Here is a 27,747-nt window from a genome sequence, read left to right as displayed (position 1 = left end):
ACTGGCTGAAGAGTCATGGGCCAAGTGGCCACTGATGGGGACGGGTGACAGGGCAGGTGGGAGAGGTGGAAGTGAGAGAAGGCCTCTGAGCAGCCATCAGGACCCGGATTCTATCATGATTACATAGGTTAACAGAGCTCATTACACCAGCTAAAGGCAAACACAGTAGTCCTGCTACTTCAAGGCCCCTTTCTCCTCTGCACTGATTAATTTTCCCTGTCCCAGGATTTTTATTTTATCTTTTAAGAGCAATAAAACATGCTATTTGCAGTCCTGAAAACAGGAATACTGCGAAAATCTCTGACAAGACTCTCCAGTTAAACAAAATTAAAACCCCAAGCAAACAGAAAACTGTGCCCTCAAGACCTGTTGTCTGCACGCTGCTTTTTCGAAGTTCTTTGTTCCTCATACCCTTCTCATCTATCAGCAGTAAACCATTGCTCCCAAATTAGCAAAACAGCCTCTTGAAAGGCTGCCACAGAAGAATCTGGAGTACCCAGCTGTATATCTGGATAGAGAAAGGAATGGGGTTTTTCATGGCATACATCAGCAGCACCCTTCAGATCCCTTCCTAGCCAACTCTCAGAAGGTCCGTTTCTATCACAGTGGACGGATGACAGAGAAAGAGCTAACACACATACACAGTCCCATTTTCCATATCAGGCTTCCCTGGGAGATGGAAGTCTGTGTATACACACACGGGCCCTTCTAGCAGAATCCCTGGCCTCATAACAGCACTAAGAGCTTTAAGAACCAAAAAGCCCCCTAAATCAGGGCCAGGATAGCAGCCTGTCGTTGTGAAAGTCACATACCAGTAAGATAAGTAAAATGCTGGAATTGCTCTTCAGAATGGGAAGTAACGGGTTAGCACTGCTCAGCTGATCAGACCCGCCAAAACCAGCTTCTTCAGTCTCAGTTTGCTTGCAGTCTCCCCAGGAAAACCAGAGTTGGAGGACTTGGTGTCCAAATCTCCCCATAAGTTCACGGTAGCGCAGGAAGAATTTCAGCAGGAGAGGACAATGGACATAGACCAAGCTCAGATCTGGAAGATTATCCAGGATCCTCCTTATGGTACACAACGACCTCTGGTAAGTGTGTGGGAGGGAAAGGGGGAGGGGGAGAGAAAACAAAATAATCACTAGACACTGAATATCGAAAAGCTGAAGTGATGCGAGTTTACTGTGAGAAACAGTCACACTGCCTTTTAAGTAGACAATCAAATATATCAGTTAAAGATCATTTTGTGAAGCCCATTTGCATCACAAAGGCAAAGAAACTTGTGGGCTTTATACAGTGCTCAAAGCTGTGCAGCAGCAAAGAGCCATATGGGAACACTAGAAAGCCTGCTGCAGAGGCTGTAGATGTGTTCAGGAGACTGAAGCTATGAAATTTATTATATTCCGTATGTGAATTCACAGCCTATCCAACGCATTTACACTTCCCACACATACACGAGTTTATTCAGTCAAATCTATATTCCCTAGTGGCTTTTCACAGTTAACTTTCCAGAGTGTAGATGCACTGCACACTCTTTACTCATTCACCACTCACCACCTATGTCAAAATACTTTCTGCAAGAGGGTTGATGGGAGTGGGGAAAAATCTTAGTTTCAACAAAAAGGGTCCAAGAGGTAGGAATGAAATCTTCTTTTACCAAGTCCAGGGCTTTGCCTTTGTCCTGACAGACAGCAAGGAGGTAAAGTGCAGCTCTGAGTATGTATGGAGGGGGACAGTCTCCATGGTCCTGTGCTGATAGGAGGAAATTTCTTATGGCTAAAAATAATTCTGCTTCTGGGACAAATCTGCATTCAAGGAGATTGGAGTGGAAACAATAACATTAGACATGCCTTACCCACCAATACATGGTATGTAATGGCCACAAAACCACTTGCCTTGTATACTCTTGGCTCACCTGTCCCCAAGGGTGTAGGCAAAGTGTAAGAGTAGTATGAAGCAGTGTTGGTGGCTGCAAAGAGACTGATCCAAAGAGAAAGGCTCAGGGGTTTCAGCCAGGAGGAGAAGGCTTTCAGCAATAGTGTAGTTTAACTGAGGCAGACCCTTCTGCAGGAGCTCAGACATCTCTTGCTCTAGAAATAAAACTAATATGAGCAGGCAGGCAGTGATGAGGAATGTCTATGACAAAGCAGAGTGGAACAGGGGGATGGAAGCATCTGCCTGTGCTAACTCAAGCACATTAAATTAGGGAAGCTCCTGATGTAAGAAATATCAAAGCCAACCTACTACCCCACAGTCTGCATACAGCAAGCACACCTCTATGATTTGGCATGAATAGAGGTGTGAGACCTGACTTAATGGAGCTGGCTTGGAGGATGAAAAGACACTTCTGTTCGAGGTTCCCAGCTCTTTGCTGATGCTGCCTGTATGGTGACCAACCACTGCCAGTGGGAAAAGTGGCTTTCGTGATGTGGAAACTTTCATCTCATTTATTTGGGACTTACCTGTTATGGAAAGTTACAGTATAGACAGGAAAGCTTTATGAAGTATGCCAGAGGAAAAAATGACCTTAATCTGCAGATATGGGTGACTATGTGGCAAGTAATATTGTTTCAATTAAGCCATGCACAGTTGTGCTAATAAATGTCACCATGTAAACAAAACCATAGGCAGATGAAACACATTCTTTCAGGTAGGGTTTCAAATTCTTCAAAAGGCATTCTCTGAGTGTTATCTCCTTGCTGGACCAGCTTAAAAAAAAGCTGGGGAAAAAAAAATAAATCTCTAAACAGAGCTTATGTGTGTCCTCCCTTTCCTCCTCTGTCTTTTTTTTTTTTTTTTTTTTTTTGCACCTATTGCCTAAATAGAGGGTGGCAGGGCCTCAAACTAAATGAAGCAATTTGTCTCTTTCCCCAAACTTGCCCTCCTGAGAAGAAGTTCTCTCCTTTTCTGTGGTAGAGTAAAGGCTCAGGCACAAGCTGCAGAGGAAGCTGGAACAGGCCTGATTCAAGGCAGGATTACTGTGAAGAGGAGCAGAAAGATACAGTGAAGAAGGCTAAAAACACCCTCTTCACACTTCTAATATCACACGCTGTCTGCCAAAACCTCAGTTTACTGCATGATCACATACAAGCACCTGCCCCGTCACAACAAGACTCCAGGAGCCAACCTGGGCTTCCAGGAAAATGAGGAGTTCCCAAAGGACAGTCAGCTCACAGATGTGGCAGGTGTGCGTGGTGACGACAGTGAACGTGTTCCCGCACCTTGGGACAATATGAATATAGTGGGGTACTCTCACAATCATCATACCTGGTATACACAGGGAGTCCTGTAAGGGCAGGACCCCTAACACTGCAGAGAATGGGAGGTGTTTGAGGGTGGCTTCCAATACGTGATTCCACTGGCAAACACCAGTAAGCAGATTTTGTAGCAATGGTGTTTCCAGGGATGAACAATGAAGAATGCCAAAACGTTAACTAAAAGAGTGAGAACAGCTCTATTTCCAGGTATTTCTCTCTCTCCAGTGATTTCCTTGCAGAATAGCACGTAACCAAACATCTTTGCACTGTAAAACACCATCCTTGGTGCCTCACACTACTGTATTCAGAGGCCTAGATCACTGCCCCCCACACCATTCACAGGCACAAACATCCCCACTCTAAGTTCCACAGTCGTAACCTGGACTAGGGGTTCTGTGTATTTTGTTTACTCTTTTAATGAGATGCTGTCACAGGAAAGAGGAGGTAAAACATCTCTGCACACCCACAGAGAGTCTCCCCAAGTGCTCCTCAACCTAGAAATCATAGCCTCTGCTACAGAAGACCCTTTGCAATGTCTGCAGTTGAAGTCTTCCTCCTCCCTCCCATTTCTTATACATTATCACACCATGAGGAACAAAGATAGTGGTAATATGTGCCTAGGAAGCCAGAGCTCAGATGGAACTGATGCTACTGTTACTTCTTTTCAAAACACCCACTGATTTGACTACTCCAAAGTCAGGCTGCTTTATCTCTATTTGCGCAGCTCACAACGGAGCACAGAATTCTCACAACACTGTGTAAATCCACCCGCCCCCTCCCCGACTGCTTCTCCCTTCTCCCACATCCAGCTTTTCCATTGGCAGTTACCATTTACATTTTGCAATAAGATACGACCACTCTTGAGTCTTTCAGCCTCCCATCTTGCCTAATCGGGTGCATTAGATAAGGCATGATCTGCTTTCCCATCTGGAAATTTTTGACTTGCTCACAATACACACATCACAATACCTTTGTACAGAGCAAAATCTGGCCTTCAGCTCCAGTGTCAGTCGGATGAAGGAGGAGGATGCTAGACAGAAAGCAAGACAAAAATGTCAAAGGAGCACAGAACGTGTACGATAAGGGAAAAGAGTAGGCAGGTCCTATAACCATCCCCACACATCTCCACGCAAACCTGGTAAACAGGGCAGGCCATCTTAGTAAGAATACATTTGTTAGGCTTTCTCTACCAAAGCAAACTACTCCGAGTTTGGTTTGGAGGGGAGTATCTGAGATGCATTTGTTTTCTCAGGAGGCGAAGGGAAGATTTGCCAGCTTCACATGTTTAGAATAGAGGAATTCTCTATATCACCTCTCTGATGTGTGAAAAGTAAGGAATACACTGAGTAAATAGGATTTCTACATAGTAAAATCCCACCAACAATTCCAGCATAATCCCTGTCTACAGGAACAGCCAATTCTGAATATTCCAGAGGAAAGGGTAAAGCTGACACAAATTACTTATCTAAAATAAAATCTGTCCCATCATCATTGCTAGACCAAATAACTTTTCCATCCTGCTGAACATGACTGTGCACTCTATTCTTACTCATATAAACATGTAATATAATCCTCCACATAAAGTCTTGTTAAGCTCATTGCCTCAGTAATATGCAGTAGCAGCAAGTTCCATCAGTTAAGTTAAGAGCACAGAGAACATGATCCCACACTACCCCCGTACCCAGCTTTTTGGAGAACTTATTCCGCATGTTTGGCACCACTGTAAAGAGAGTATTAAGTGTTGAGATGAAAACCTCCATCACCGATGGGCTGACAGCCCTTTCCAGGTAGTTCTGTGGAAAGAAGAAAAGATCATGTGTGATATGCAATAAACACTGAAAGCAGCAGCTTTCTTCCTGCCTCCTGCCCACCCAGAAAGTTAAGATTTCTAAATCCAAACAAATGGAGTAACATTTCTTCTACCAAAATGTCTGGCAGCAAGTACACAGGCTTACAGAGCACTTTGAAAGCAACTAACACTCCCCTCTGCCAACGTTATGAGCTGTGCTGCTAACTCTGCAAGACATTACACCAAACAAGAAACTTCTTCCTGATTCCAGCTGGCAACCAGTTAGGCCTTAATGCACAGCGACTGACATTACTGCCCATATTGCCCTGGAAGTAACTGCTCTTACAGGTCAGATGGCTAATTCTCCAGCATGGCATGCAACATAGGACATATGCTTAAGTGCAGCTGACTTCGGTAACACTTAACAGCTGTGCTTCGGCATTTTCTTGAGCAGTGGCAAACACAGCTCTCTACAGAGTCCAGCCCTAAACTGTTTAGAACAGAACAACTCAACTCACTCTTGTAGAAGGTCACTGGACAATTTTGTCACAGTCCATTAATTTTTACCCAAGTTCAACGAGCAAGAAAGAGCACACTGACTCGAGCTTTGCCAAACTGGACATGCACTGCACCCTCCCTTCAGGGAGGAGAACAGCAATGCCACTGCAGCTGCCTACCAAGAGATTGGTTAAAAAAATACAAAACAAAACATCTCCAAGCTCCCAACAACTGCAAGAATCCATAGACTTGAACCTGTGGCAAAGCACAAGCAAAATTTACTCAACATTTAGAACCACAACCAGAGTCCCATTGTTTTGACAATTCTGCTCAAAGTCTCTTAGTGACAGGTCTGTATGGAGCACTAAAGCACACATGACTCTCCACGGCTGCTTTTTAAACCGTGTCCCTGGCCTTACTGAGGCACAATGCTTAGTACTGCCTTTGCTGTGTAGACTGGGCAGCCTCCTCAATGCCTTCTGGAAAGAAGCGTGAAAATGAAATTGCAGGCGCGAAATACCACTGCTTTCTGGGACACAGCCAAGTTTTGAAAAAGTGGCGGAAGGGGAAACAATAGTTCAGGCACTCTTCATTTTCTGCAACATCCAGACCTGCCATGGATTATATAGCATGGCAGGTAGGCTATGGGGATTGCACAGTCTGAAGAAAGACACTGCCATCTACATGGAAGCTTTATGAATTTCTCCACCCTCTGAGACCGTACACTCCCATTTTGCATTAACTGTATAATGCCACATTTGGCTCTGGAGAGGTGGCATGCTCTCCTCCCAAAAAAACACTTGTGCAACTCACTCTTGGTGCTTGAAAGCACCTTTCCAGGTACCCAAGGAATAGACCAAGTTCAAAAGAAACCCTACCATGACCATGGGGATGCAGAGACTGTCACAAATCCTTAACAGGAACTCAGAGAAGTTGCTCAGCGTGTCCTTGCTCTCAGAGTTAGGGGCAGTGAAAGCGTTCTCCTGGGCCATGGGGTCACTCTGGAATTCCACTGCTAACCTACAAACACACATCAGATACCAGAGGAGAGAGGAATCCTCCTCACTCTGTAAAGGAAGTCAGGAGATACTACATTTCTGTCACAACTTTCACCATTAAGGACCCCACAAACACTTGATGGATTGGAAATGCAGGAATCTGGCAATCACATAGAGTTACCTCTTGAGTGAAGCTATTAAAAGTTAGCAATGTTGCACAACAGTACAAGTTGGGAAAGGAAGACTTAGCTTCTGTGAAGAAAGTATCTGCTGTGGGAAGCCCTAGTGTGACAAGACTAAAGGTTCTCAGCCAGGCCAGAGTGCCTGGAGCACAATACAGCAAACCTTGTGAAAATCAGCCCAGGGACCATTCAGGAGATCTAAAAACCATGACAGAACCCGAGTGCCCTCTAACACCACCCCAAGATACTGGGTCAGTGCAGACAGGGACACCTGCTTCTGACTGAATTATCTCAGCCAAGCGAAATGCACGTGATGCAAGGCAAAATAACTAAGTTGGTCAGACCTCCCTAACAACAGATCCAGATTCATACACAAACTCATCTACCACTGTCTGCTGTGCAGCTAAGGATGACAGATAGCTCTCATCCAGCAAAACAGTTAAAGTTCGTGCCTATAAACCCACTTGCAGTAACAGGTCACAGACATGAGCAAATCCAAGGCCAGCATGTGGAGCAGATACACATTTGTTAAATGGTTAATCCCCTCCAGCAGTGAGACCACATATCCCAGAGCACAGGAATATGGTTTCACACACACCTTCCAACCGTTCTTACATTGTCAGTAGTTTTGGCTAATTTTCAAGCAGTTCCTCAAAGGCCAAAGACATGAAATAAACTGATTGGACCCAAGCAAATTTCCTGGGAGACACATACAGGTGACAAAATTTTCACTATCACTACATATCCCTCCTTCTGTTGTTTCACTGACAAATGCCATGCATTGAACTCACCTGTGGTATTTCAGTGGTGGGGTTGGGTAGAGGAACTCAGTTACAAGGACAGAAGGATGGACAGACACAGACACACACACCACACACGGGCCCACCCCCCTGACTTGTCCTCACCTGCAAGCATTTCTGAAACTTTCCAGGGTGTTGAGCAAGAACTGGCCCTGCCTCTGAGGAACTCTGCTGAGACTTCTGTTTGCTGGGTGACTCTGAGACACTGAGAATAGGAGATCACCCTGTTAAAGGAGAAAAGTCTTTAAAATCTTATGTTCACTGTCAGAAAAAATAGCTTTCTTTGCTGATACCAGGAGCAGGAGGAACAACAGATTTCACTTCACTCACTTTTTTCACATAACTGTTTTTTTACTACTGTGTTTTCCCCAGGGAGGGCAGAGTTAGAGAGCCTAGGGAGGACAGAGTTACAGAGCTTCTAGTTCTGCACTGCCCTGTCTTTACAGTCTGTATTCCCATGGTTTGGTCTAATCTGAGTTTTAAACAGCTCAGCTAATGGAGCTTCACACTCTTCTGGGAAAACTTGGTATTTTTTAAAATTTTGTTTCTTCCAATTACTCTTCAGACAACACTGAACTTCCTCTCCTTGCTCAGCACTGAAATCTTAGAAGTTCTCTGCTTTGGCTCAGATTTGTAAGCAACTATCCATGTACTAGCTCTTGTTCCCACACAGCATCCTACTGAGTTCAGCCAGAAGCCAACTGCAGCATCAGAGTTAATCATTTACCCAAACTGGGAACCACTTGGAACTCAAAATCTGCCTTTAAGCCTTAACCCATTGTGGTGGTCTTCTCCGAATACTACCAGAGGAGGGCACAGTGACACATTGGTGCCTAGCAGTTCAGAACTCCTTCTTCCCCATTTGATGCTGAAATACCTTAGTACAGGTACAGTCATTTCCCCTTTTCTCCCTTTAAAGGCAGCCTGGATGTCCTTACTATATGCCTAATTTCCTTCCTGTGAAGCTTCTTATTCTGAATGGGACACCAAGCTCTGTGTGTGTGTGCAAACAGATTGACCAACATCTGCCTACGGGGCAGAAAGCAGTTCTGCCTTCTCCAGGCAAAGACAGACATCTGGTACCACAGAACTTGGGCCTAAAGATAGTGCATCAGGCATTTAGAGCTCTGGTACTCCAGCAAGATGCTCTTGCCACTATAGCCATGCGATCTAAACCCACATGGCTCTAAGCCTAGAGCAAGAAGGCTCAGCCCTTGTCTTTTCACTAGCCATCTGTAATGGCGGCTCTCCTCAGAAGTGCATATGTCCCAGCAGCACATCACACTAACTACATATTCCAGGAACAGGAAAGGATCTGCAGTTCAAAGAGTGGCTAACAGCTCCCTTGCTGAGGCATCACAATGCATAGACGATGACCCTCTTGGTCTGAAGGCACAGCAAGAGATGTTCATTGCTAAAAAAATAGATTGACTGATGCAGCCTACAAGGTGGGGGCCTGAAGAAGGGGAAGCTCAAATTACTTTGGAGTACTGGACACATAAAGAGAGCAGCGTGCTCAAGTGGTGCCCCACAAATCTTCGTTGATTTAGAAAGACAACATTCATCAGCATCCATCTTCAGCTACTTCAAAGACGGGTACCATCTCGAGGCACGAGGATCTAAAGAAACACCAGAGAACCCAACAGCCATAGGGTAAGGGGATGGAACGTATATACAACATCCACATAGCGTACGGGGAGGATCATCCCTGTCCTGCTTGGTCCTACCACCAAGCAATGACTTTTGACTTACTGCATGCCTCTTGCTACTCTGTGGTGGGGAAAGGTCAGCACATCGCTTCAGCACTGCCTCCAGCAGCTTCTGCAGCTCTTCATATGGGACTGGAGGGGAGCTCAGATGGTCCTTCCTGAATAAGCGGAGAGAAAGACAGCATGCACATTCCCTGCTGGGCACATTCCACCTGGGAAGGCAAGACCAGCAGAAATAACTGCTCCTCTGACAGCAATAAGCCATTGCCACTTCTCTCCAGCACAGCATACTAAGGTCACAATATGTGAACGGTGTCTTCACCCACATGTGCACCCAAACACACTCTCACTGCAGTCACTGTCCACTCCCACTACAATAAGGAAGCATATGACTGTACAGAGTCTTATGCTTGCTCTTATCCATCTGGATGGGGCACAGAGAAACAACCCACAGCAGCCGCAGTACAAGCCTGCCTGGGACGCTAGGTCCTTGCTGCAGCGGCTTGCTGCCTACCACAGCTTCATTGCCCCGGCAGCCTTTTGAGGCGGGTGGAAAGCTAGCTCTGCTGTACCCACGCCTGTCTCAGCCAGAAGTCCCACTGCAGAGCACACTCACCCACACAGCCACAGGGGAGCTGCAGAGACCAACATGGTATCAACAGATCTATCTGAAGAAAAGCCTGCAAATACTTTCCTGCCTACCTCAGGAAAGCTGCGACAGCTCTCACAGCCTCCACTACCACCTCCAGCACTGGGCAGTTCACTGTCTCCATCAAAACATCAATGGCTTCTATACATACACCTCGGTTTGTGAATAATTTGATTTCCACTGGTTGCCTGCGAAGAGGAAACAGAGTAAGCAAGGAGAATATTGTCAGAGTTAAGTAACTGTAGTGCCCTCTCCTCATTTCACCAAATGGACAGCTGAGCCGTGTGGTTCCAGCCATGCTTTTCAGTATTCAGAGCCAGCTGCTCTCAAGGAGGTAGTCTCAAACTTGAGCAGGTGGAGGGTTTGCTACAAAGAGTGAACTTCAGCAGGTCTGGAGCCCTACTATGATGAAAAAGCTCCACAGCCTGGATAACTGTGTGACTGCACCAGCGAAAAACAGGCTTTGCAAAATACAGTGATCTCTCTGCCTCGGACTTTATGCTGAGGCCATCTGCTCTGGCATTTGCAGGTTCATCTGGCAATTCATATTTCTGAGTAAACAAGCAAACACCACCATCCTAGAACAAGGACTATGCCATGAGAATAGCTTCTCTCACAGTCCTATAGCACTTCTAATGCCAGATGCTGCCAGAAGGACAGGGACTTTCAAGAACTTGAAAAGTAATCAGGAAAATAAACACAATCCAACTGTTTTGACAAATCTTCTTGATAGTGAGCATTTTGGTTGTCTGCTCACCTTGTGGCCCAACACCTTTGAGCATTCAGCACGAGAGCATGGAGGGATGACAAGCCATTAATCCCATTATTGGACAGAGCTGTGTAAATGGCAGACTGTGCTCATTTGGCTCCTGGCAAGTCAGGTACAGTCAGGAAGGCAGGGGGAAGACAAGCAGCTACATGTGGACAAGAGGCACTAACAGCCTGCCAGAGGGCCTCTCCAAAGTGAAGCAAGAAAAGCAGCACAGCATGACAGGAGTCAGACTTGGCAGCCAAAAGTATTCCCTGTTATTCAGTTTTCACAGACGTGCCTGACTAAAGCAAGCCAGGAGCACATGCTCCCATGCACAAATGGGAGAGGAAAGTGAACTTCAGTAGAAATTACACCGGTAGCCCAGCTACAGGGCAAAAAGTGAGCAGAGTCAGAATCACTCTTTTTAGTCACTCGGTGGGATGCAACCAAGCTTGGCAATCACCTCACGTTCTGCTGTAAGGTGGGCAAGGCAAGGAAAAGGCCTTGTGGAACTTGGGCACCAGGAGCAGCCTCTGGCCCAAGCCATAAATGATGTGCTGAACTTCCAAATTGTTTCTACTTATACTGGAATTCTATTAATCCTCTGTATTTCCTTTCTTTAATTGCTGGCCTTCTGAAGTAAAACACATCAGAAAAAAAAAAGTCTTCACTGACTCATGCAGGGAGGAAGGGATGGAGGAGTATTGCTGACTCATTCAAGAGGCACAAACCCACTTGCAATATGGTGCACTATGATGTCTTCGGGGCCTGGGAGAAAAGTGTGAAGGACAGCACTCTTGCAGCTTCCTGCAGCCTCTCGTCTTTGGGCCCTAAACTGTGCCTGCCACTCTGGTTGTGCTGGGAGAGACAAGGGGCACTCCAAGGATTGCTACCCACCATTCCTGACATACTGCCAAGGGGAGCAGTACATCCTGCTTGGACAACACCAGAGTGTGAGGCTCGCTTACACAAGAGAATCCAGCTGCAAGGAAAAACCAAGAGGAGAGGTTCTAGGATGAGACCCCTTTCCCCACTATGAGATAGTTTTAAATAAAACATCATTTCTAAGGCAAAGCTCAGAGAAACAGAATAGGTGTGCTAGAAAATGAGAGTAATTGCACAGAGCGTTCTCTTTGTTTTACAAGCATAAACGCTGTAATTAGTGTTTCCCACATCCTGGTTTCTCTTTTTGACAGATCCCACACTGGCATCATCACACTGTTCTAGCACTGCTGCTTCTCCTTCTCCTTTTTACCCTGCCACTTGCTACAAAATTGACTATGACATTTCCAAGACTCAGCTCAAGGGCTCTCTTGGGGGAACTAAGTGGCAAAAACAAGACTGTCACTAGCATGACAGGATGGGAACAAGATCATAGAGGCAAGAACAGGAAGCACAGAAGAAAAACAAGCCAGGGTATGTTATTCCTTAGCAGAAAACAAGAGGGAAAAAGTGACAGAAGACATTAATATTTCAGCCTAGAATTTGTTTTTGCTGTTTGAATTTAGCTCAGATGACGATATAAGCCTAGAAGCCATGGAATTTGCATGCTCTGTTCTGTCACAGAGGCGCACTTAGCAGGAGCTGGCCTGCTCACATATGCCTGGACCTTCCTAGCCTTCCCTCCTGCTCTATCTACAGCTGAAAGGAGATTTCACCTCCCACATTGGCAAGGAAGCAGGAAGCAGCAGATATACTGGTGGATGCACGCACAAAGAGGACAAGATGGGAGGTCTGGAAACAACCATCAGGCCCTTCTTCACAAGAATAAGGGAGATGCATTTGTTCAGCAACGTCTTTCAAACACAAAGGCTCTGGGGGTGTAGATATTTGGTCTCAGACAAAAACCTTAAAAAGCAAAAGCACCACAGCCTCCATTTTGGGGCACCAAACTCTGCCTGTGCAAACTTGATGGGGGTACTCCCTTACCGTTTCAGTATTTCAGTGAAGAGCAGGAGCCCTTGTTTGTGCAACTCCACATTGTTCAGCTGCAGGACATCTTGGAGACTCCTCACCAGAGATTCAATGCCTGTACATGTTCAAGAGAAGTCACAGAGAGGGCTTTTAACACCCCAAATTCCAGGATAGAAGCAAAGTTAATTCTTAAAAGGAAGGAAGATTTGAACAATTATTCTTCTGAGCCACTGACAGAAACAACTGCCCAAAACTGCTCAGTGTTCATTCAGCTCCCTGATAATAAGCCCCAACCTCCACTGCTGGAGGTAAGTCCAGAAGAACAGAAGGAATTTAGCCTTTCTTCCTAAATCCACTCTTGGCATGTCCACAGAAACACCTAACAGTAACATAGGTAGTGTCAGTCATGATAACTGGTTATTACAACGAATGCATGCTCATCAGGAACTCATTAGGACAGTGACACTGTAAATTCAAGCTATGTTGGACATCACAAACATGTCTGATAGGTACTCATTTTCAGTCCTTTATCCATCCTGACTGGAAATTGTGATTGTGTGTAAAGCGTTGAATTTCAGCTAGAGGCACAACAAATGCCCACAGTATTACTGCAGTCACTCTGTCAGAAAGGTTGATGACTCACCATAGACTGTGTGACACTTTGAGAAGAAAAGGCGCTCTTCAGTTAGGAGCAGCAGGCAGCAATACACTGACCAGATGAGAATTTCACTGTTGCACGAGAGACACTCAAACAGGAATTCTGCAAACACACACACACAAATAAGGTCACCCTGGTAAGAGGCAGTCTGCTCACAGCATGGCACAGCTGCTCCTAGAACAGAGCAGAGGAAGGAGGAGGAAACGAGGAAGCATAGCAACAGCCACAGGGAGAACGGTTGTATTATGAAATGGCAGGAATGGAGTGGATGCTTGGGGGTATGCTAGTCTTCAAAACGAGGTGACTGGAGAGCAGAGTCCCGCAGGCAGGCATCTTCCCGGCACAAAGTCAGCAGGCAGGAGCTGAATTGTGGCTCTAGCCTTTGGCACAAATGAAAAGCCACAAAGCAAGCTTTACCATAGAGGCAGTGATCTCTTTTTTTCCTCAGAACTTTCACATCTCCCAAAGAATTTGTAAAATGAAAGCATTTCTGTCTTTGGGGATTACAGAGAAATAATAAACCATCTCCCACGCCGCATTCTAAAGCTAAATCCTAGACCAAATTCTGTGCAAACTTACAATATTTAGTAGCATAAGATGGAACCCCAGTCTGTTTAGGCTTGTATCTAAGGTCCTGCAAGAAGGACCTTGACCTCAAGGACTTGTCCAAATTCTTGCTGTGGAAACTCCATTCTGCCTGTCGAAAGCTACTTCTATACTTTCAGTTGAAAACTTACTCTCCCCTTCTATTCCTAAAATCACATTAGCCATTTTTACTGGTATACAATGGTCACCGCACACATTATGCCATCAGTGGATTTCGTGGAGCCAGACTGATTCCTAAAACAAACAGCCAGGGAGTGCTTTGATATTGGGAGATGAACAATAAGATGCTACTGCATTTCTTCACCTGGGACATCCGCGTGGATAAAAGCAGGAGCATATCTGCTGGGAGAGTGAACCAGCACTGCAGCCACACAGTGAGAACTTGCTGCCTGTAACATCTCATCTCTGGTCAACAAAAGCTGTTGGGAAACAAAAGTCAAAATGAGAGAGGAAGTCAACTGTGCAGATATGAGTAGGAAACAGTTTCCTCTACATTTTAAAATTTAAAACATAAGATCTCTCTTTTGGCATGTATTTCACGGATTAAACTTGCTAAGGCAAGATAAAACACTGGACCAAATACACTAAAAAAAATGCAAAATGAGAACCACAACAGAGAAGATTATGAGTAAGAATAGCTCTGCCCCCATGCTTAGTCACACTGGCACTACAAGTGCTGTATCAGACCTCAGGTGTGAGTGAGTAAAATCAGCTGAGGCCAGGAGTAAAATTTCCCCCCTCCAGGATGCACAAATGAACAATGAGGTGATCTATGGGGGCGTCCCCATTTCCCACTGCAGCCTCTATTGCTGGTGTTGGCAACAGCATACTCAAGTGCCTCAGACAAATATTCAATACAGGCCAGCAAATTCTTTACGTCTACCGACAATTCACTACAATTTCAGCAATCACCTTTTTGAGAACAAGTGGCAATGGATTATCTCCTTCTAAAAGGTCAGGGTTCTCAGACTCCTCCTCTGTCTTTGAATTATTCATAAGAATGGACACAAAATGGTCACATTTCAGCAGCTCCTTTAGCAAACCTGCAAAATGGGGAGCAAGAGTGAGCACCATACTGGGCATAGCAAGGATTATATTAACACAGGAGTATTTACAGCCTAAGACTTGTTGCCAACTTCCTCCCCTTTCCTGCACTCCTAACAAAGGCCCTCACCTCCAGTTTAGGGAGCTTCTCACTGTGTCCCCAGATACTGCCATGAGCCCCATGTCTGGCAATCCCTTGTTGCTGGTGCTTTTTGTTGGGTCTGATCTGCTCCCTCTTCCTTCTCAGAGACGTGCATGTGCACTGGTACACAATCATCTCAGGAGCACTCTACTCGCATCGTCTTCTGTGCTCCAGTACCCACCCCTTAAACTGTTTCTTGGGAGAGCTCTTGACCTGCATTTTTCTCCAAGCTACAGTCAGTGACCCAACAATAACTAGACATTTTCCCTGGAATACTTCCTAGAGAACTGGCATTTATCTTCCCCTTCTACTTTCACAGGCTCTTACTGAAACAGCTGTGTTTAGCTAAAGGATATCCACACACACAAAAAACCCTTCAGTATAAAAGTATAGAGCACTGCTACAGGTATTGATGCAAATCATCAGGACATGTCAGTACAAATTCACAAGGGGTATCGTCTTGAGCTATAGAATTCTACTTTCAAAGGGATCATCATCCATTTCTAGTAGCTGAGTAGATGATCTGAGGAGCAATCTAGTTCCTGCTTACCTCCTACAAGAAAAAGGAATTCCCTGGACGGTTTACAAACAAGCAATGTCAGAAAGGCTGAAATTGTGCTCCCCAGCAACAGCTGATACGTGCAGTTGGAAGCATAAATGCAAGAAAGTGCCACTTCCACATTGGCTTTCTAACCTAAATAACATGATGCCCCACATCTGAAGACCATATTTGTTAGACTCCATCCCAATGCTCTACAAAACCCACCTGTCCGTGCATAGTGTTTGCATTCAGACATTTTGAGGGATGGTCTGTTCCTAGGATGAAACATCAAACTGAGACAGGCCAGGCCACAGTGCAAGCTCTGAAGAGACTCTGAAGATTAGTCAGTGCTAGGCAAACGCGGAGCTCGAGGGACAATGGAGGGCTGGGGGAGCTCAGCAGCAGGTCTGGGCCATTTGATTGCTATGGAGTAACAGCCAGGATTGACTGCTTCAGACAAGCAGCAAAAAGCTCCTCTAGGGAACAACCCACATTAGAGCATCTAAACCAGCCAAGGATTTCTTCCTCATTCTAAGCCTTCCTTTGCACCTTGCAGTTTCTCTCAGCAATGCCTTACCCAAACAATTAACCTGCAGCTCCTTTGTCTGCGCATGCCCCAAGGTATTCAAGAAGAGGCCACACAGCCTTTCTTCGAAGAGTGCTGAGAGCCGTTCTGTGCCAACAGGAGAGGAGTACAGCTTGCCATACAGGTAGCAGACAGCAGCCTTTATACCTTCATTTGGGTACGTCAAGCCCATCAGCAGATGATCCACTAAATTACCTAGTGTGAGGAACAGAAACGGCAAACATTCACACCAATGAACTGACTTTTTAGAAGCACCAACCTATTTCCCTTGAAAACCTGCAAAAGCGCACTGGACAGACTGGTGTATGCAGATTAATGAACGCCACAATTAGGTGATGTGCTCACCACCATCTGTCCCTCTGAACAGAGGTACAGTAATAAATGGCTAGAGGAGCTCACTGTTCACCATATGAAGATCCATCATCCCAGCTACTTCCACAAACAGCTAAGCTTGCTCACTAGACCCCCAGGGGCTGGACCAAGGAAAGAAAAACTAAATGTATGTTGCCTGTGAGGCAGACCCACAAAACCCAGTTCACAGAGGCTGGTTTTGCCAGGCTGGCTGAGAACAATGACAAGCCTGCTATGAAGGTACTGACCTGCAACCCAGGAGGCCTGAATGCCACTCTGACTTCTGGACGGGCTTCTTGTGTGACCTTCATGAATTCACACGGGGGATGGGGGAGTGCATGCATGCGTATGTGTATTAGGGCTGTGAATACTACCCTTCAGTGGGGCATGACACATTACTCACTGTGCTCTACCACCAGTATATCAGCAAAGCCTGGGATGGCATCTGCCAGCTTGCCCAAGAGAGTGAATGTGGGCAGGCTGCCTCTCATGGTAGTTGCTTTGCACAGCTGGAGAGGAGACAGAGAAAGAAAATGTTCCACTGGTGAGAACACAGTTCAAAGGCAGAAATGCACCCAAACCAGCAAGCTCTTGGTGATGCATAATCCTCCAGAATAGGATCTTTTCTACTCTTCACACTCTTCACTACTTCCCAGTGGTGAAGCTGGGTCCTCTTCACCACTTAGGATGAACCACAGGAAAACCCTGAACACACCACTAAGTCTCCAAAATGTCTGTTAATTAATCCAAGAAATCTCTTGCTTGTTGCTCCTTTTCCTCTCTCTCCCCTCCAGCTCTTACATGAGCAGATGAACCAGCCGAATTTCTCCCCACTTTCGCTACTTCCCTATTTTTTGTACCCCCTGGGACCATCACAAACTTAGGAATGCAGAGAGCAAGAGCCCACAGCACAGGTTGGGAAAGCTCCTCATATCACTGAAACAGTAAGGTAGGAAAAGAAGAATCTGAGGAAGCCACACAGCTTCACAAGAGCATCATGAAGCCATATGGCTGCAAGGCATCATGGGAACAACAGGAAAACTCCAGGGCAGACACCAACACTGCCAAAATCACAGCAGGGGAGCTGGCACTAGGACATCCCACTGCAGCAGAGGCTGTACCCCAGCGCAGTAGCTGCAGTCTTGCAGGGCCCCTCATTCCCATCTCTTCAACCTCTGAAGGATTGAAAGGAAGGGCAGGGAATTCATTTTCACTGACCTCTTTTTGGCTTTCATCCAAAATGCAGCGTAAGTACTGTTCTGACTTCAGCTCCACTACAAGCCGCACCAGAACTAGGCAGAAGAAACAGGATCAGTAATTCACACCCAAGAGCACTCACAATCCATCTTCCACAGGGCTTTAGCAGATCAGTGAGCACAGAGCTTAGAAATTAAATGAGCACGGAGGTGCTGAGAGAGCAGGGCAGCATCAGCATTCCCAGTGCTATTACTTCTGATAGCCCATCCCGAGCTCTCTGCAGCAACATCACAGCAGTCCTGTTCTAGCTGCACTACAAACCATGCATGGAAACGAACTGCAAGTGACAAACTGAGCATCAGGACACCAAGTAAACATAAGGAACCAGGAAGGGAAGGAAACAAAACCCTAGCTTAAAAGCCTAAAAATGCCTGGTAATTGAATAGAATTTCCTACGGTATGGAAATTAGCCTTTAAAAACATATCTTTCCAGAGAAGATATCAGAACTGAAACTGATGAGTATACTTAGGTGCAGACTGAGAGTTCCTCCTCCAGCTGCTACTGTCCCTGAGGTAACAGTGCAGTCTATCAGCCATTCCTCCCCACTGCAGTTATCCCATATACCTTGCCAGAAAGCAAGGCCCCAGTCATCTTTGTGGTACTGTTCACCTCCTCAGCCCCAAGTAAGGGCTGTTATTCTTGGTTCACTGCAGCTTTAAGAACTCGGTCTGCTCTGTCCTACTAAGAGGAATCAACAAGAAGCTATGTTTACCAGGCACTGGCTGCACATCACCTGGGGTTTCCCTAAAAAAATCACAAGGGAGTTGCCTGATGCTGGCAGGCTGCCTCTGCCTCCACACATACACCAGTGAACCAGTTTCAGGAAGCAAAGTTCCCCTTCTGGTATTTTTAGAACCTGGGCACCTGAATGTTCAGCAGATAAAATTTTGACAATAGCCCCCTTACTGAGACACTGTGCAGAATGTTGTTCCATAGGATTTGGTAAGGCTGTCTTGGATGTATCTTCCCGTCACGGCATGACTCATTTGAAAAACACACTCTTTTGATGTGTATTCTAGGAAAGCATCATAAAAAAAAAAAAAACCAGAGACTTCTAGGTTCACCATCTCTTGGTATATCCAGGGCAATATCAGAGACCTACTTTAGCTAAAGAGCTACACATCTCAGCAGAGGCATATCTTGAGACAGGCAATTTATAGATGGTTTAATGGCCCTTTCTTGCCCTGAACTCTCAGAATCTCTAAAAACTTTCAAGAGTTAGGTAACACTAAGTTAAAATTCCTCTGTTTGAGAGCACCCATCTCTCAACAGACTGGTAACATGACAGAAAGACTTCTCACCTTTTCAACACCATTTCAAGCAAGTGCCTGAAAACTGAAACCCCTCTGGAAGGAGCTGGTCACAGCTCCTTTCATCTTTCATGGCTGGACAGGAGGAAATCATTGCATAGCTCATATCACTAGACTCAGCAGAGATGCCCAAGGTTAACTGGACTGCAGAGATTCCTTTGTCAGCCCTGCAGGCATTTCCTTCAGATTTCAAATGAAGGACTGCTCACAAAGAGGAATCTGCAGCCTGTACAGGTAAATCCCAAATACTCTCTGTCCTGAGGAGAAAGCAGTAGATCCCAAAGCTCACTGAAGCCTACAGAAAGATTTCCATTTGCTTTGAGACTTCAGTCAGGTCCAAAGATGCCAAAGATGAGGCATTGTTTACCACTGTTACCCATCTGACACTAAATTCATGGAACACACAGAACCTGTGAGAGAAATGCTAAATATTTAAATCTGCACGCACTCCCCTGCCCCAAAATATTGGAACAGTCTGCTCATCACTCTTGCATTGATAGAAAATAGATGCTCTTCCCAATTCAAGCTGCGTAGAAGCTGAGCATCTCACTATAGTTATCAGACAAGACAGAGCCTCCCTTCACAAACTGTCAGTAATTGAGACGTGGCATCTGCCTCTCACCTTCTATGAACAGGTCCAGGGCACCGCTGTCTTCCATATGCAACATCCCTAAAAGATAAACCACAATCAGTCATGGAACTCACTCCTGCTTGTGATCATCAGTGCTGTAATGCCTTCTTGGAAAAAGAGCTGCAATTTCTTTTCAGAACTGTTTTGTTTTCCCCGCTTCACATGACACCAGCCTGACTTTGTCAGAGGAAGGTGGATACTCTCAGGGAGTACCGCAAAAGGTGCCTCCATAAGCAGGACACTGGGACATGAAGGCATTCAGTTCTCTTGCAAATTTTTTATGTACTTTACAGTTGAAGTCAATGGCTCCACCTATGTAAGGAAATACGTAACTGCTACCATCGCCACATCTCACTGCATGTATCCAATATTATACATCTGAAACAACACTCCAGAATGACAGAAGTCAGAGCCCAGCTGCGAGTCGTCCCTTCTATCTTCCATTCATACCAAATACCATGAACAGTCTTCTCCCTCCACAGCACTGAAAATCCCAAGACCAAATTTGAATGCCAGGTTTAAAGCATATGGAAACTATTCCAACGTTAGATTGAACCTGAAGGCATCGCGTCACAAGTCATTTGTACGACGAGAGCGTAAGATCGGATATATTAAAATAAGCCACTGTCTCACTCTACTACACCACAACAGACGAGAAACTCTACCTCCCAGCTCCTTCCAACTTCAGGTACCTACAGCATCAGGCATCTGGTTCAGACCCCCACTTCTGCCACACCAAACCACTTGTTTCAACATATCCAATCAAATTACCTCCCCTCTGGAGACTCCATGACCTCTCAGAAATCTGACCAACTAAAGCAATGTCATGACATTGCAGGTGAAGAAATTACTTATTTCCTGCCTCATCTGCCCAATCCTCAGTAACTTCCTTACACTTTGGGAAAGATTTGCATACAGCATTAGTGAACATTGCAATATTAGCTGCATGAAATTCAGGCTTACCTGAAATTCACCATCTCCTCATATGTAACACTATTAATATTCCTCCACAGCATTGCTCAAGCCTTTGGGGTTCCTTCTCACACTCTTGCACCAAATGATCCTTGGTTCATTCAAGCTCTATCCAAAATGTACATCATTGTTTGTAGCTCCAAGCTTAGACTGGGATTCCAACTGCTCTAGGAGTTACATCAAGTACAGTAAAATCCCAAAGCTGTCCCCAAACCATCCAATTGTAAAGCTTCTCAAAGAGAGAATTATTATTTAAAAGCAGACAAGAGCATTGAAATGCAAGCACAGCTCCCCTGTCTTCTGGGGTATTTCGTGTTAGGGTCATACAGTGTAGGACTGAATTGGCCATAAGCACCACTCCCTCCACATCTGTATAGGATTATGTGTGCAGGCAGCGCTCAATAAAAATTTGTGCAATGGAGAGAACTAAACCTGCACGAAGTTCTGTTTCTAACAAAGCTGCTTCCAAAACATGCACAGTTTGTGCCGGGAAATCAACTGGGAGAACACTGTTTGAATTATTGAGTGCGTCAAGGCAAGGGAAGGGGCTTGTAAGTCACTTTCTCCCAAAGAACAAGAATTATCTGTGATGTGCAAATGAGATCATGGAATTAAAGGAATCCAGTATATTTGCTCTTTGAAGGCACTTGCATTCATACCCTCCACCTTTCTCTTCCTGCCTTACTGTTCCCTCATCTAGACCATTATTTCTTCTCCATCAAGATTTTAGACGATGTTTCAAAGACCTTTCCCACAGCACTGCTATGCAAACAGAAACCAGTAAGAGATGTTCAAGATCACAGAGACTGTTACTGGAAAGGCACTGTCTGACATCCTGCTGAACACTATTCTGCTGTGAGGCTGACCCACCAGAAAGAAGCAGGTATTACAGTCCAATGGCTACATGGATTTCTATGAATGTAAAGTGACGGTGTGAAAAAAACACTACGTAGATTTGTATTTTGCACATTTGATACTAAATTCTCCAACACCCTTTTAAGGTCACACTTTCATTTCTGTATGAATCTTCATATAACGCCACAGTTCAGCAAGATGAGAAAGCACTGAGGCATGAGACCAGAACGGAGGGCATTCAGGGAAGAGTCATATGCCAGGCACTCCCTGTTCTCCAGAACGACTTTACAGATACGTCAAGATACTTTGGAAAATTGCAAGAGCTTTACGAACATGCCAATCCTGCTCCTTGGGCAATAAGGAAATCGATTAACCTAATCTAAATCAAATGACAGGCAGTTTTCCACAGGGAGTAGTAACACACCTAACACAGAATGGTGGAAGTATGGAATTAGGTACCTCAGTATTCTTCTGCTTTTTGTTTTTGCTTCAAATGTGGAGAAGCTTCACATGTATACATCTGTTCAAACAAAGGCAACTGCCTTCTCCCTGCTGCCGCACTAGGCCACAGCAGAGCTCTTACCAAAGAGCGCTCCTATCAAATGAATGCAGACCCTCTCGTCTGGTGCCAGCAGCTGGACGACTGGCAGCGCCTGCCAGGCCAAGGCATCGTGGAGACGGGAGAGGACATGCTTCTTGCGCACCAGCTACGGATCAGAGACAACAACCCGTTACCGCGGAGGTCCGAGCCACCCCGCTGCTCCCACCACCCCGGGGCGGGGGGAAGAGTGCCACCAGGGCCCGAGAGCCGACTGCCAAGGCGATACACCTGGCCAAGCGCCATGATACGCCCAGCCAGCCCCCAGCCCCCAATTCAGCGCAGGAGAGGGGGCCGCCAAGGCGGCAGGGCGGGGACCGCTGAGGGGTGCCGCAGTGACGGCTGTGAGGGGCCAACGGTCCGCGGCCGGCGGCGGAGGCCAGCTCTGTCCGGGAAAGGGCGGCGGCGGAGCAGGCGCTGCCCACCGAGGCGCTGCCGTCGCCCAGGGTCTCCACAGCGCAGGCGAGGCAGAGCGGCGGGCGGAGCGGCAGGGCCCAGCGCGCCCCGTGCCCGCCGGAGGGCCGCGCGCACCCCGCCGCCATCACCCAGCCGCCGCCACGCCCTGCGCATGCGCGGGGCAGCTGTCCGGTGGCGGGCGGAGGCGGCGAGTCCCCTGTCCTGCCGTCCGTGCCCTCCCCGCGGCTCCGGGGCGGGAGCGTGAAGAGGCGCCCGCCTCCCGCCCCCCTCGTTTCCCCCCCCCGCAGGGCTGCATGCTTTTATAGGGTCCTTTTACAGGTTCCCCCCCGCACAGCCGGGTCCTGTAGGAACGATGCTCCTCGTGAGGCGCCGCTGCGCAGCGTGAGCGCCCTTGGGGAGCGGTGAGCGGCGCCGAGGCGCTGGGCTCGGCTCGGCAGAGGAGAAATAAACGACAAGGTGGGGTTTCTCACTGCGCCTCCCGTTACAGTCTGCGCTACAGCGTGCATTGGTGCAGCGTCCGTGCTCGTGTAATACTTTATGCATCCCCACTGTGCCCTGGAGAAACAGGCCTGGGCTGCCACCCTCGCCGCTACAGATGAAGAACCGAGGCACAGAGGCGCTGACCGCTCGCCCCGCCTCGGGCTCTGCCGGCCGCAGCCGGGCCGCGCCGCCGCCGCCGGCCCCCGCCATGCGGTACCGCACCACGCCGGGCGCGGAGGCTCCGCCCCTCGCCCCGCCCTCGCCTCCCGGACCCCGCCTCCGGGCTCACGGCCGCCTGACTTCCGGCGGCGACGCGGCGCGCAGGAGCGCTCCCGCCTCCTCCCTCTGAACGCACTCGGGCCGAGAGGAGCGACCGGGCCGCGCTGCGCCGCCCAGCCCAGGCCGCGGCCATGGTGAGTGGGGCCGGGCGCCGGCCTTCTCCTCAGGAGGTGCCGTGCCGGGGGGCCTAGGGTAGGGGGACGCTGCCTCCCCGGCTGCGGGGCGGGGAGCACGTGGGGGCCGGGCGCCGCGGGCGGGCTGCGGCTGGTTGCAGGTCTCTGAAGGGAGGAAGCCCGGGGGGCTGGCTGTCCTGGGGGCACCTCGTGGCGGGGGACTCGGTATCCCGGCCCGGCACGTTGTCCCCGGCTCCGCTGTGTCATCCCCCCTCCTCCTCCGCCTCGGGGAGCGGGAGCATGTGGTCGGCTGGCGGGAGAGCGGCCGGGGCAGGGCTGTAGCCGCGTGTGAGGGCAGGCGGCGTGGGGTCACCGCGGCTCGGCGCTGGGAGCGCCTGCGGTGGCTGCAGCGGTGGGAGCTGAAGAAGTTGCAGTTTTGCCAGTGCCGGTTGTTAATGCCGCTTGTAACTTGGTTGCTGTTCCACTACGGCATTGATGTTAACATTTAGAAGCTACTTGTTATTTGCAGAAATAAACCCGGTATGTGCTCTTCTCGGGATTTCTTTAAAATTCGTGTCTGAGCTTGTTAATTTCTGCACTGAAATGCTTCATTTTATATAGTATCCGTGGTAGCAAATGCCTGAAGACTGCCCTGTAAGATCACTGCTGCTAGTTTGTAGGGTGTAAATTGGCCGTCTGTGTGAGTAGAGATACTCTTTACGTTGAATACGAGAAGAATCCCTCTTTAGAAATAAAATGCAGTGGGATTTCTAGTGTATGTGCCGAGCAGACGAGAATAGTGACGTGACTCCAGTAGTCAATATATGTGGTGGACATGATGCCTATGTAGTGTTGTTCAGAACAAAGGCCCCTTTGCTCCTGTTGTAATACTCCACTTTTTCCTTTCTCTAGAGTGAGGCAGAAGTGAATCCCAAAGCTTACCCCCTGGCTGATGCACAGCTCACCAAAACGCTACTGGATCTCGTGCAGCAATCCTGCAACTATAAGCAGCTACGCAAGGGAGCCAATGAAGGTGAGACCTGTGTGTTGCAAAGCGTGCTAGAAATCATACCAAGGATTTTGTGAGAAGCTGCGGCTAGAGGTTGTCTCTTCTCTCTAGCGGTGGGCCACTAACGTTACATAGATCTGCATATTGCGAGTGTCCGTCTCCCTCCTCCTAGCCTGCTTAAGCAATATTTGGGGACAGAACTAAGTTGTAATCTTTTCAACATTTATATACAGTTCTGGGAGATGCCCAGACTGTGTTCCTGGTGCGTGTCCTGTGATCACGCATACTTTACTGGTGTGGCACTGGAATTACCAGATGCCTAGCCAGTTTAGAATCATAAAAAGATTTGGGTTTGAGGGGACCTCTGGAGGTCTCTAGTGCAACCTGCTCAGAGTGGCTCCCTTCACAGTTAGATTGGGTCGCTGGGGGCTTTGCCTAGTCAAACTTTTAAAAGAACAGCCCCTAAGGATAGAAACTCCACAGTCTCTCAGGACCCATGTCCCATGGCTTACACTCCTCTTGTAAGGGGGGAATAAAAAATATAAAATTCCAGCACGTCCGCAGAATCTCCCTGAGGCAGCAGTCACAGTCTGCCACTTGTCCTTTTTCCTGTGCACTCACGAGGACAGCCTGGCTCCATCTTCTCTGCAATCCCCTTGAAGTAGCAGAAGACAGCAGCCGCATCCCCCCCACTCCCTCCTCAGCCCTCTCTTCTCCAGGCTAAACAAACCCAGCTCCCCCAGTCTCCCCTCATCCGTGGTGTACCCCAGCCCCCTACCCGTCAGCAGCCCTGGGCTGGCCTCGCTCCCTTGTGAGTCTCTGCACTGTGCTCGAGGGCCACCCTGTGAATAACCCCCTCCCTGGGCCTATAGCTGCCATTTTCCTTTGGCCTGTCCTCATGCTACCACTAGATCTTCTTGCTCATGCCAATTTCAACATCTCTGAAAGTTGTTTTTTCCATCTGATGTGCTTTCCAGAAGGACCTAGACTTACTCTTCAGTTTCTTTTACAGCCACCAAAACACTGAACCGAGGGATAGCGGAATTCATTGTGATGGCGGCAGATGCAGAGCCCCTGGAGATCATCCTGCACCTCCCTCTTCTCTGTGAGGACAAGAACGTACCTTACGTGTTTGTGCGCTCCAAGCAAGCCCTGGGCCGGGCATGTGGTGTCTCCCGGCCTGTCATCGCCTGCTCCATCACCATCAAGGAGGGATCACAGCTAAAGCCTCAGATCCAGTCTGTCCAGCAAGCTATAGAAAGACTGTTGGTCTAAATGCCCATGAGTTTAAGTGTGTGTGGAATAGGAAAGTTGAAGTCGGGGGAATTAATGTCTAGCTTCAGTTGAGATTATAGTTTTGATATCAGTGTTTCATTTCAAAACACATTTTTGTTTAATAATGGCTTAATTCTTAGTGTTTCGGCCTCTCCTTCCTCCTCTTTTGTTATTCCACTCCAAGACATTCTCATTGTATTACTTCTTGAAAAGTGATTGTACAACTGTATTTCCTGTTTGATGTTTAAAAGGAAAAAAAAAAAAAAAGCCCCCTTATCTCCATGGTTGCCTGCTCAGGGCTTTTTTAACCCACGCAGGAGCTTCCTCTGCATTGTAGTACTTCTGCTAAGCTTCAGCGTCTAACAGGTGTGAGTAACTCTGTGTTTCTGAATGGTTTAGTCTACTGAGGGAGGGTAAGGCGTGTCAGTTCCCTGCACAGTGTGTGCATGCAGACTGCTGGAGTTGTTGCTTTAAGTGACAGAGGGGTGTAGACCATGTATGAGGCAGGCAGCAGCTACTGTGTAGCAGCGGAGGGAGCCAAGATCAGTACACATAGCGCAACCCTTTTTCTTCTTGAAACCAAACGAGACTTCTGTAAGAGGTGTACGGGGAGCAGAAATCTTATGGCAGTGCACAAGGGGAAATCTCTTATCTTGCTTGTTTTTAAATACTGACTTTTTAAGAAAAATAAAATTGCTGACAAAGCTAAATATCATTCTCATTCCCGCAGGGAAGCATTTGCAACTAACTGAAGTGTTCCTACTTGTAAAGCTAAACTGCTCAGAGATTGCCTAAAGGCTATTGCAGTGCAGTAGTTCATACTCCTTTGGTTTTCTTTGCGTGGACTGTATCAATGAGCTTGGGCTTCCTAGGGTATTTAAGTACAAAACACAGAGTAGAGAGCAGCCTGCTGTGGCTGAGAAGTGCTCTACATCTGGCCAATAATTATAAAAAGTATCTCATGCTTTTAGGGAAGCTGCTGTACTGTAGTCGCCTGACTGAAGATGAACCCTTTGAAGTCATGGCCAAGACAACAGAGCAAGTTATTTTTCAGATAAATCAACCTGTGTCTCAAGAAGAGAATGCTAGATAATCTCATGCTCTGGAAGAGCGTGAAGCACCACCAGCATTCTGGATTAGTGGTGGTTTTATGGAGCTAGCTTTAGTTAAATGCATATTGTATAATAAATCCACTTACTGCTCTGAGCAGAAGAGTCTAAACCTCTGTGTTGGAATGGGTCATATCAAACCTGTCTTCTATTGCAGGATGCCAAAGCAAAGCTAGCGTGGAAAGACCAATAGGCACAATAGCAGAAGGGAAAATAAGTTCTCCTGTAATGTTTCCACAGAGGCACTAACTTCATACCTTTAGTAAGTACATCCGAAGCAGATGAAATCAGCTCGTGAAAGACTGAAGACAAATCATGTCGGTATATTTTTGTAAATGGCTGATAACAGCAATATCCTTGCTGAGGTGAACTTAATACAAAGATTTTGAGTCCATTTCATTAGAAAGGCTGCTGTTCCTTTCTACTGATGCTGACTGTTGAGCTAGTTGTGTTTAAAACAACGACTTTTGCAAAGGATTTGCCCTATTGTACCGTGCCCAGACAGCTGATGTAAGACAAAGCACATAAGGAGCAGAAATAAAGGATTTTTGAGCAAGCAAAACTGTCTGATTTTCTGCTCTGAAGCCTTCCATCACCATCCCTTTTAAACTTCTTAATGAGATAGCCCGCTATTAAAAAAAAAAAAAGCCAGGAGGAAGATAATAACCTAGAACAAACGCCACAATCATCCAAAACCTAGAACACACTGCGCCTGGGGGTTAGCAAGCCAAGAGAGAAGTTAACAAGGGCATTTGGGGAATGAAAATTCACAGAATTAAGGACAGGATAGTCTCACTATTTTATTGGGTTCAAGTCTTGCTAAGACAAGCATTTACAGTAGCTTCTTTGCCGAAGGGCAAAATGAATTGATTGCTTAGACAAATCTTTATTAAAAATAACTACTATAACGCAGGCTGATTGAAAGTATAATAGACTGTGTAGCTTCAATACTGCAGAGCTCAATGTGGG

General features: G+C 47.0%; 2 protein-coding genes across 2 annotated transcripts in view; one reads left to right on the top strand and one right to left on the bottom strand.

Moving 5' to 3' along the window:
* MEI1 (meiotic double-stranded break formation protein 1) overlaps window positions 1-22,638 on the bottom strand; it is a 39,026-nt gene extending 16,388 nt beyond the window's left edge. The window contains exons 1-20 of the mRNA XM_050914980.1: window positions 22,522-22,638; window positions 22,082-22,205; window positions 19,663-19,710; window positions 17,691-17,764; window positions 16,876-16,981; window positions 16,113-16,316; window positions 14,721-14,851; window positions 14,113-14,227; window positions 13,188-13,304; window positions 12,560-12,659; window positions 9,933-10,067; window positions 9,274-9,388; window positions 7,627-7,745; window positions 6,420-6,561; window positions 4,936-5,047; window positions 4,224-4,284; window positions 2,878-2,975; window positions 1,913-2,087; window positions 1,655-1,802; window positions 813-1,085 (exon numbers count right to left, since the gene is read on the bottom strand). Coding sequence (XP_050770937.1) covers window positions 813-1,085; window positions 1,655-1,802; window positions 1,913-2,087; window positions 2,878-2,975; window positions 4,224-4,284; window positions 4,936-5,047; window positions 6,420-6,561; window positions 7,627-7,745; window positions 9,274-9,388; window positions 9,933-10,067; window positions 12,560-12,659; window positions 13,188-13,304; window positions 14,113-14,227; window positions 14,721-14,851; window positions 16,113-16,316; window positions 16,876-16,981; window positions 17,691-17,764; window positions 19,663-19,710; window positions 22,082-22,205; window positions 22,522-22,638 — 2,514 coding nt within the window. The remainder of the gene's footprint in view (window positions 1-812; window positions 1,086-1,654; window positions 1,803-1,912; window positions 2,088-2,877; window positions 2,976-4,223; window positions 4,285-4,935; window positions 5,048-6,419; window positions 6,562-7,626; window positions 7,746-9,273; window positions 9,389-9,932; window positions 10,068-12,559; window positions 12,660-13,187; window positions 13,305-14,112; window positions 14,228-14,720; window positions 14,852-16,112; window positions 16,317-16,875; window positions 16,982-17,690; window positions 17,765-19,662; window positions 19,711-22,081; window positions 22,206-22,521) is intronic.
* A 700-nt stretch (window positions 22,639-23,338) lies between these two features.
* SNU13 (small nuclear ribonucleoprotein 13) lies at window positions 23,339-27,334 on the top strand. The gene is made up of 3 exons (XM_050915011.1): window positions 23,339-23,406; window positions 24,298-24,418; window positions 25,407-27,334. Exons 1-3 carry the CDS (start codon window positions 23,404-23,406, stop codon window positions 25,667-25,669), a joined length of 387 nt encoding a protein of 128 aa, XP_050770968.1. The 5' UTR covers window positions 23,339-23,403; the 3' UTR covers window positions 25,670-27,334.
* Window positions 27,335-27,747: the final 413 nt, after the last annotated feature.

The sequence above is a fragment of the Gymnogyps californianus genome, chromosome 1, assembly GCF_018139145.2.
Source record: "Gymnogyps californianus isolate 813 chromosome 1, ASM1813914v2, whole genome shotgun sequence".
In the NCBI taxonomy this organism is placed as follows: domain Eukaryota; kingdom Metazoa; phylum Chordata; class Aves; order Accipitriformes; family Cathartidae; genus Gymnogyps; species Gymnogyps californianus.
Note: the sequence above shows the minus strand (reverse complement) of the source record. Positions and strands in the feature narration are given on the sequence as shown.

Coding starts and splice junctions, on each gene's coding strand:
- SNU13 (XM_050915011.1), top strand. Junction 24,419..25,406: donor ACGCAAGGGAGCCAATGAAG/GTGAGACCTGTG, acceptor TTTCTTTTACAG/CCACCAAAACACTGAACCGA.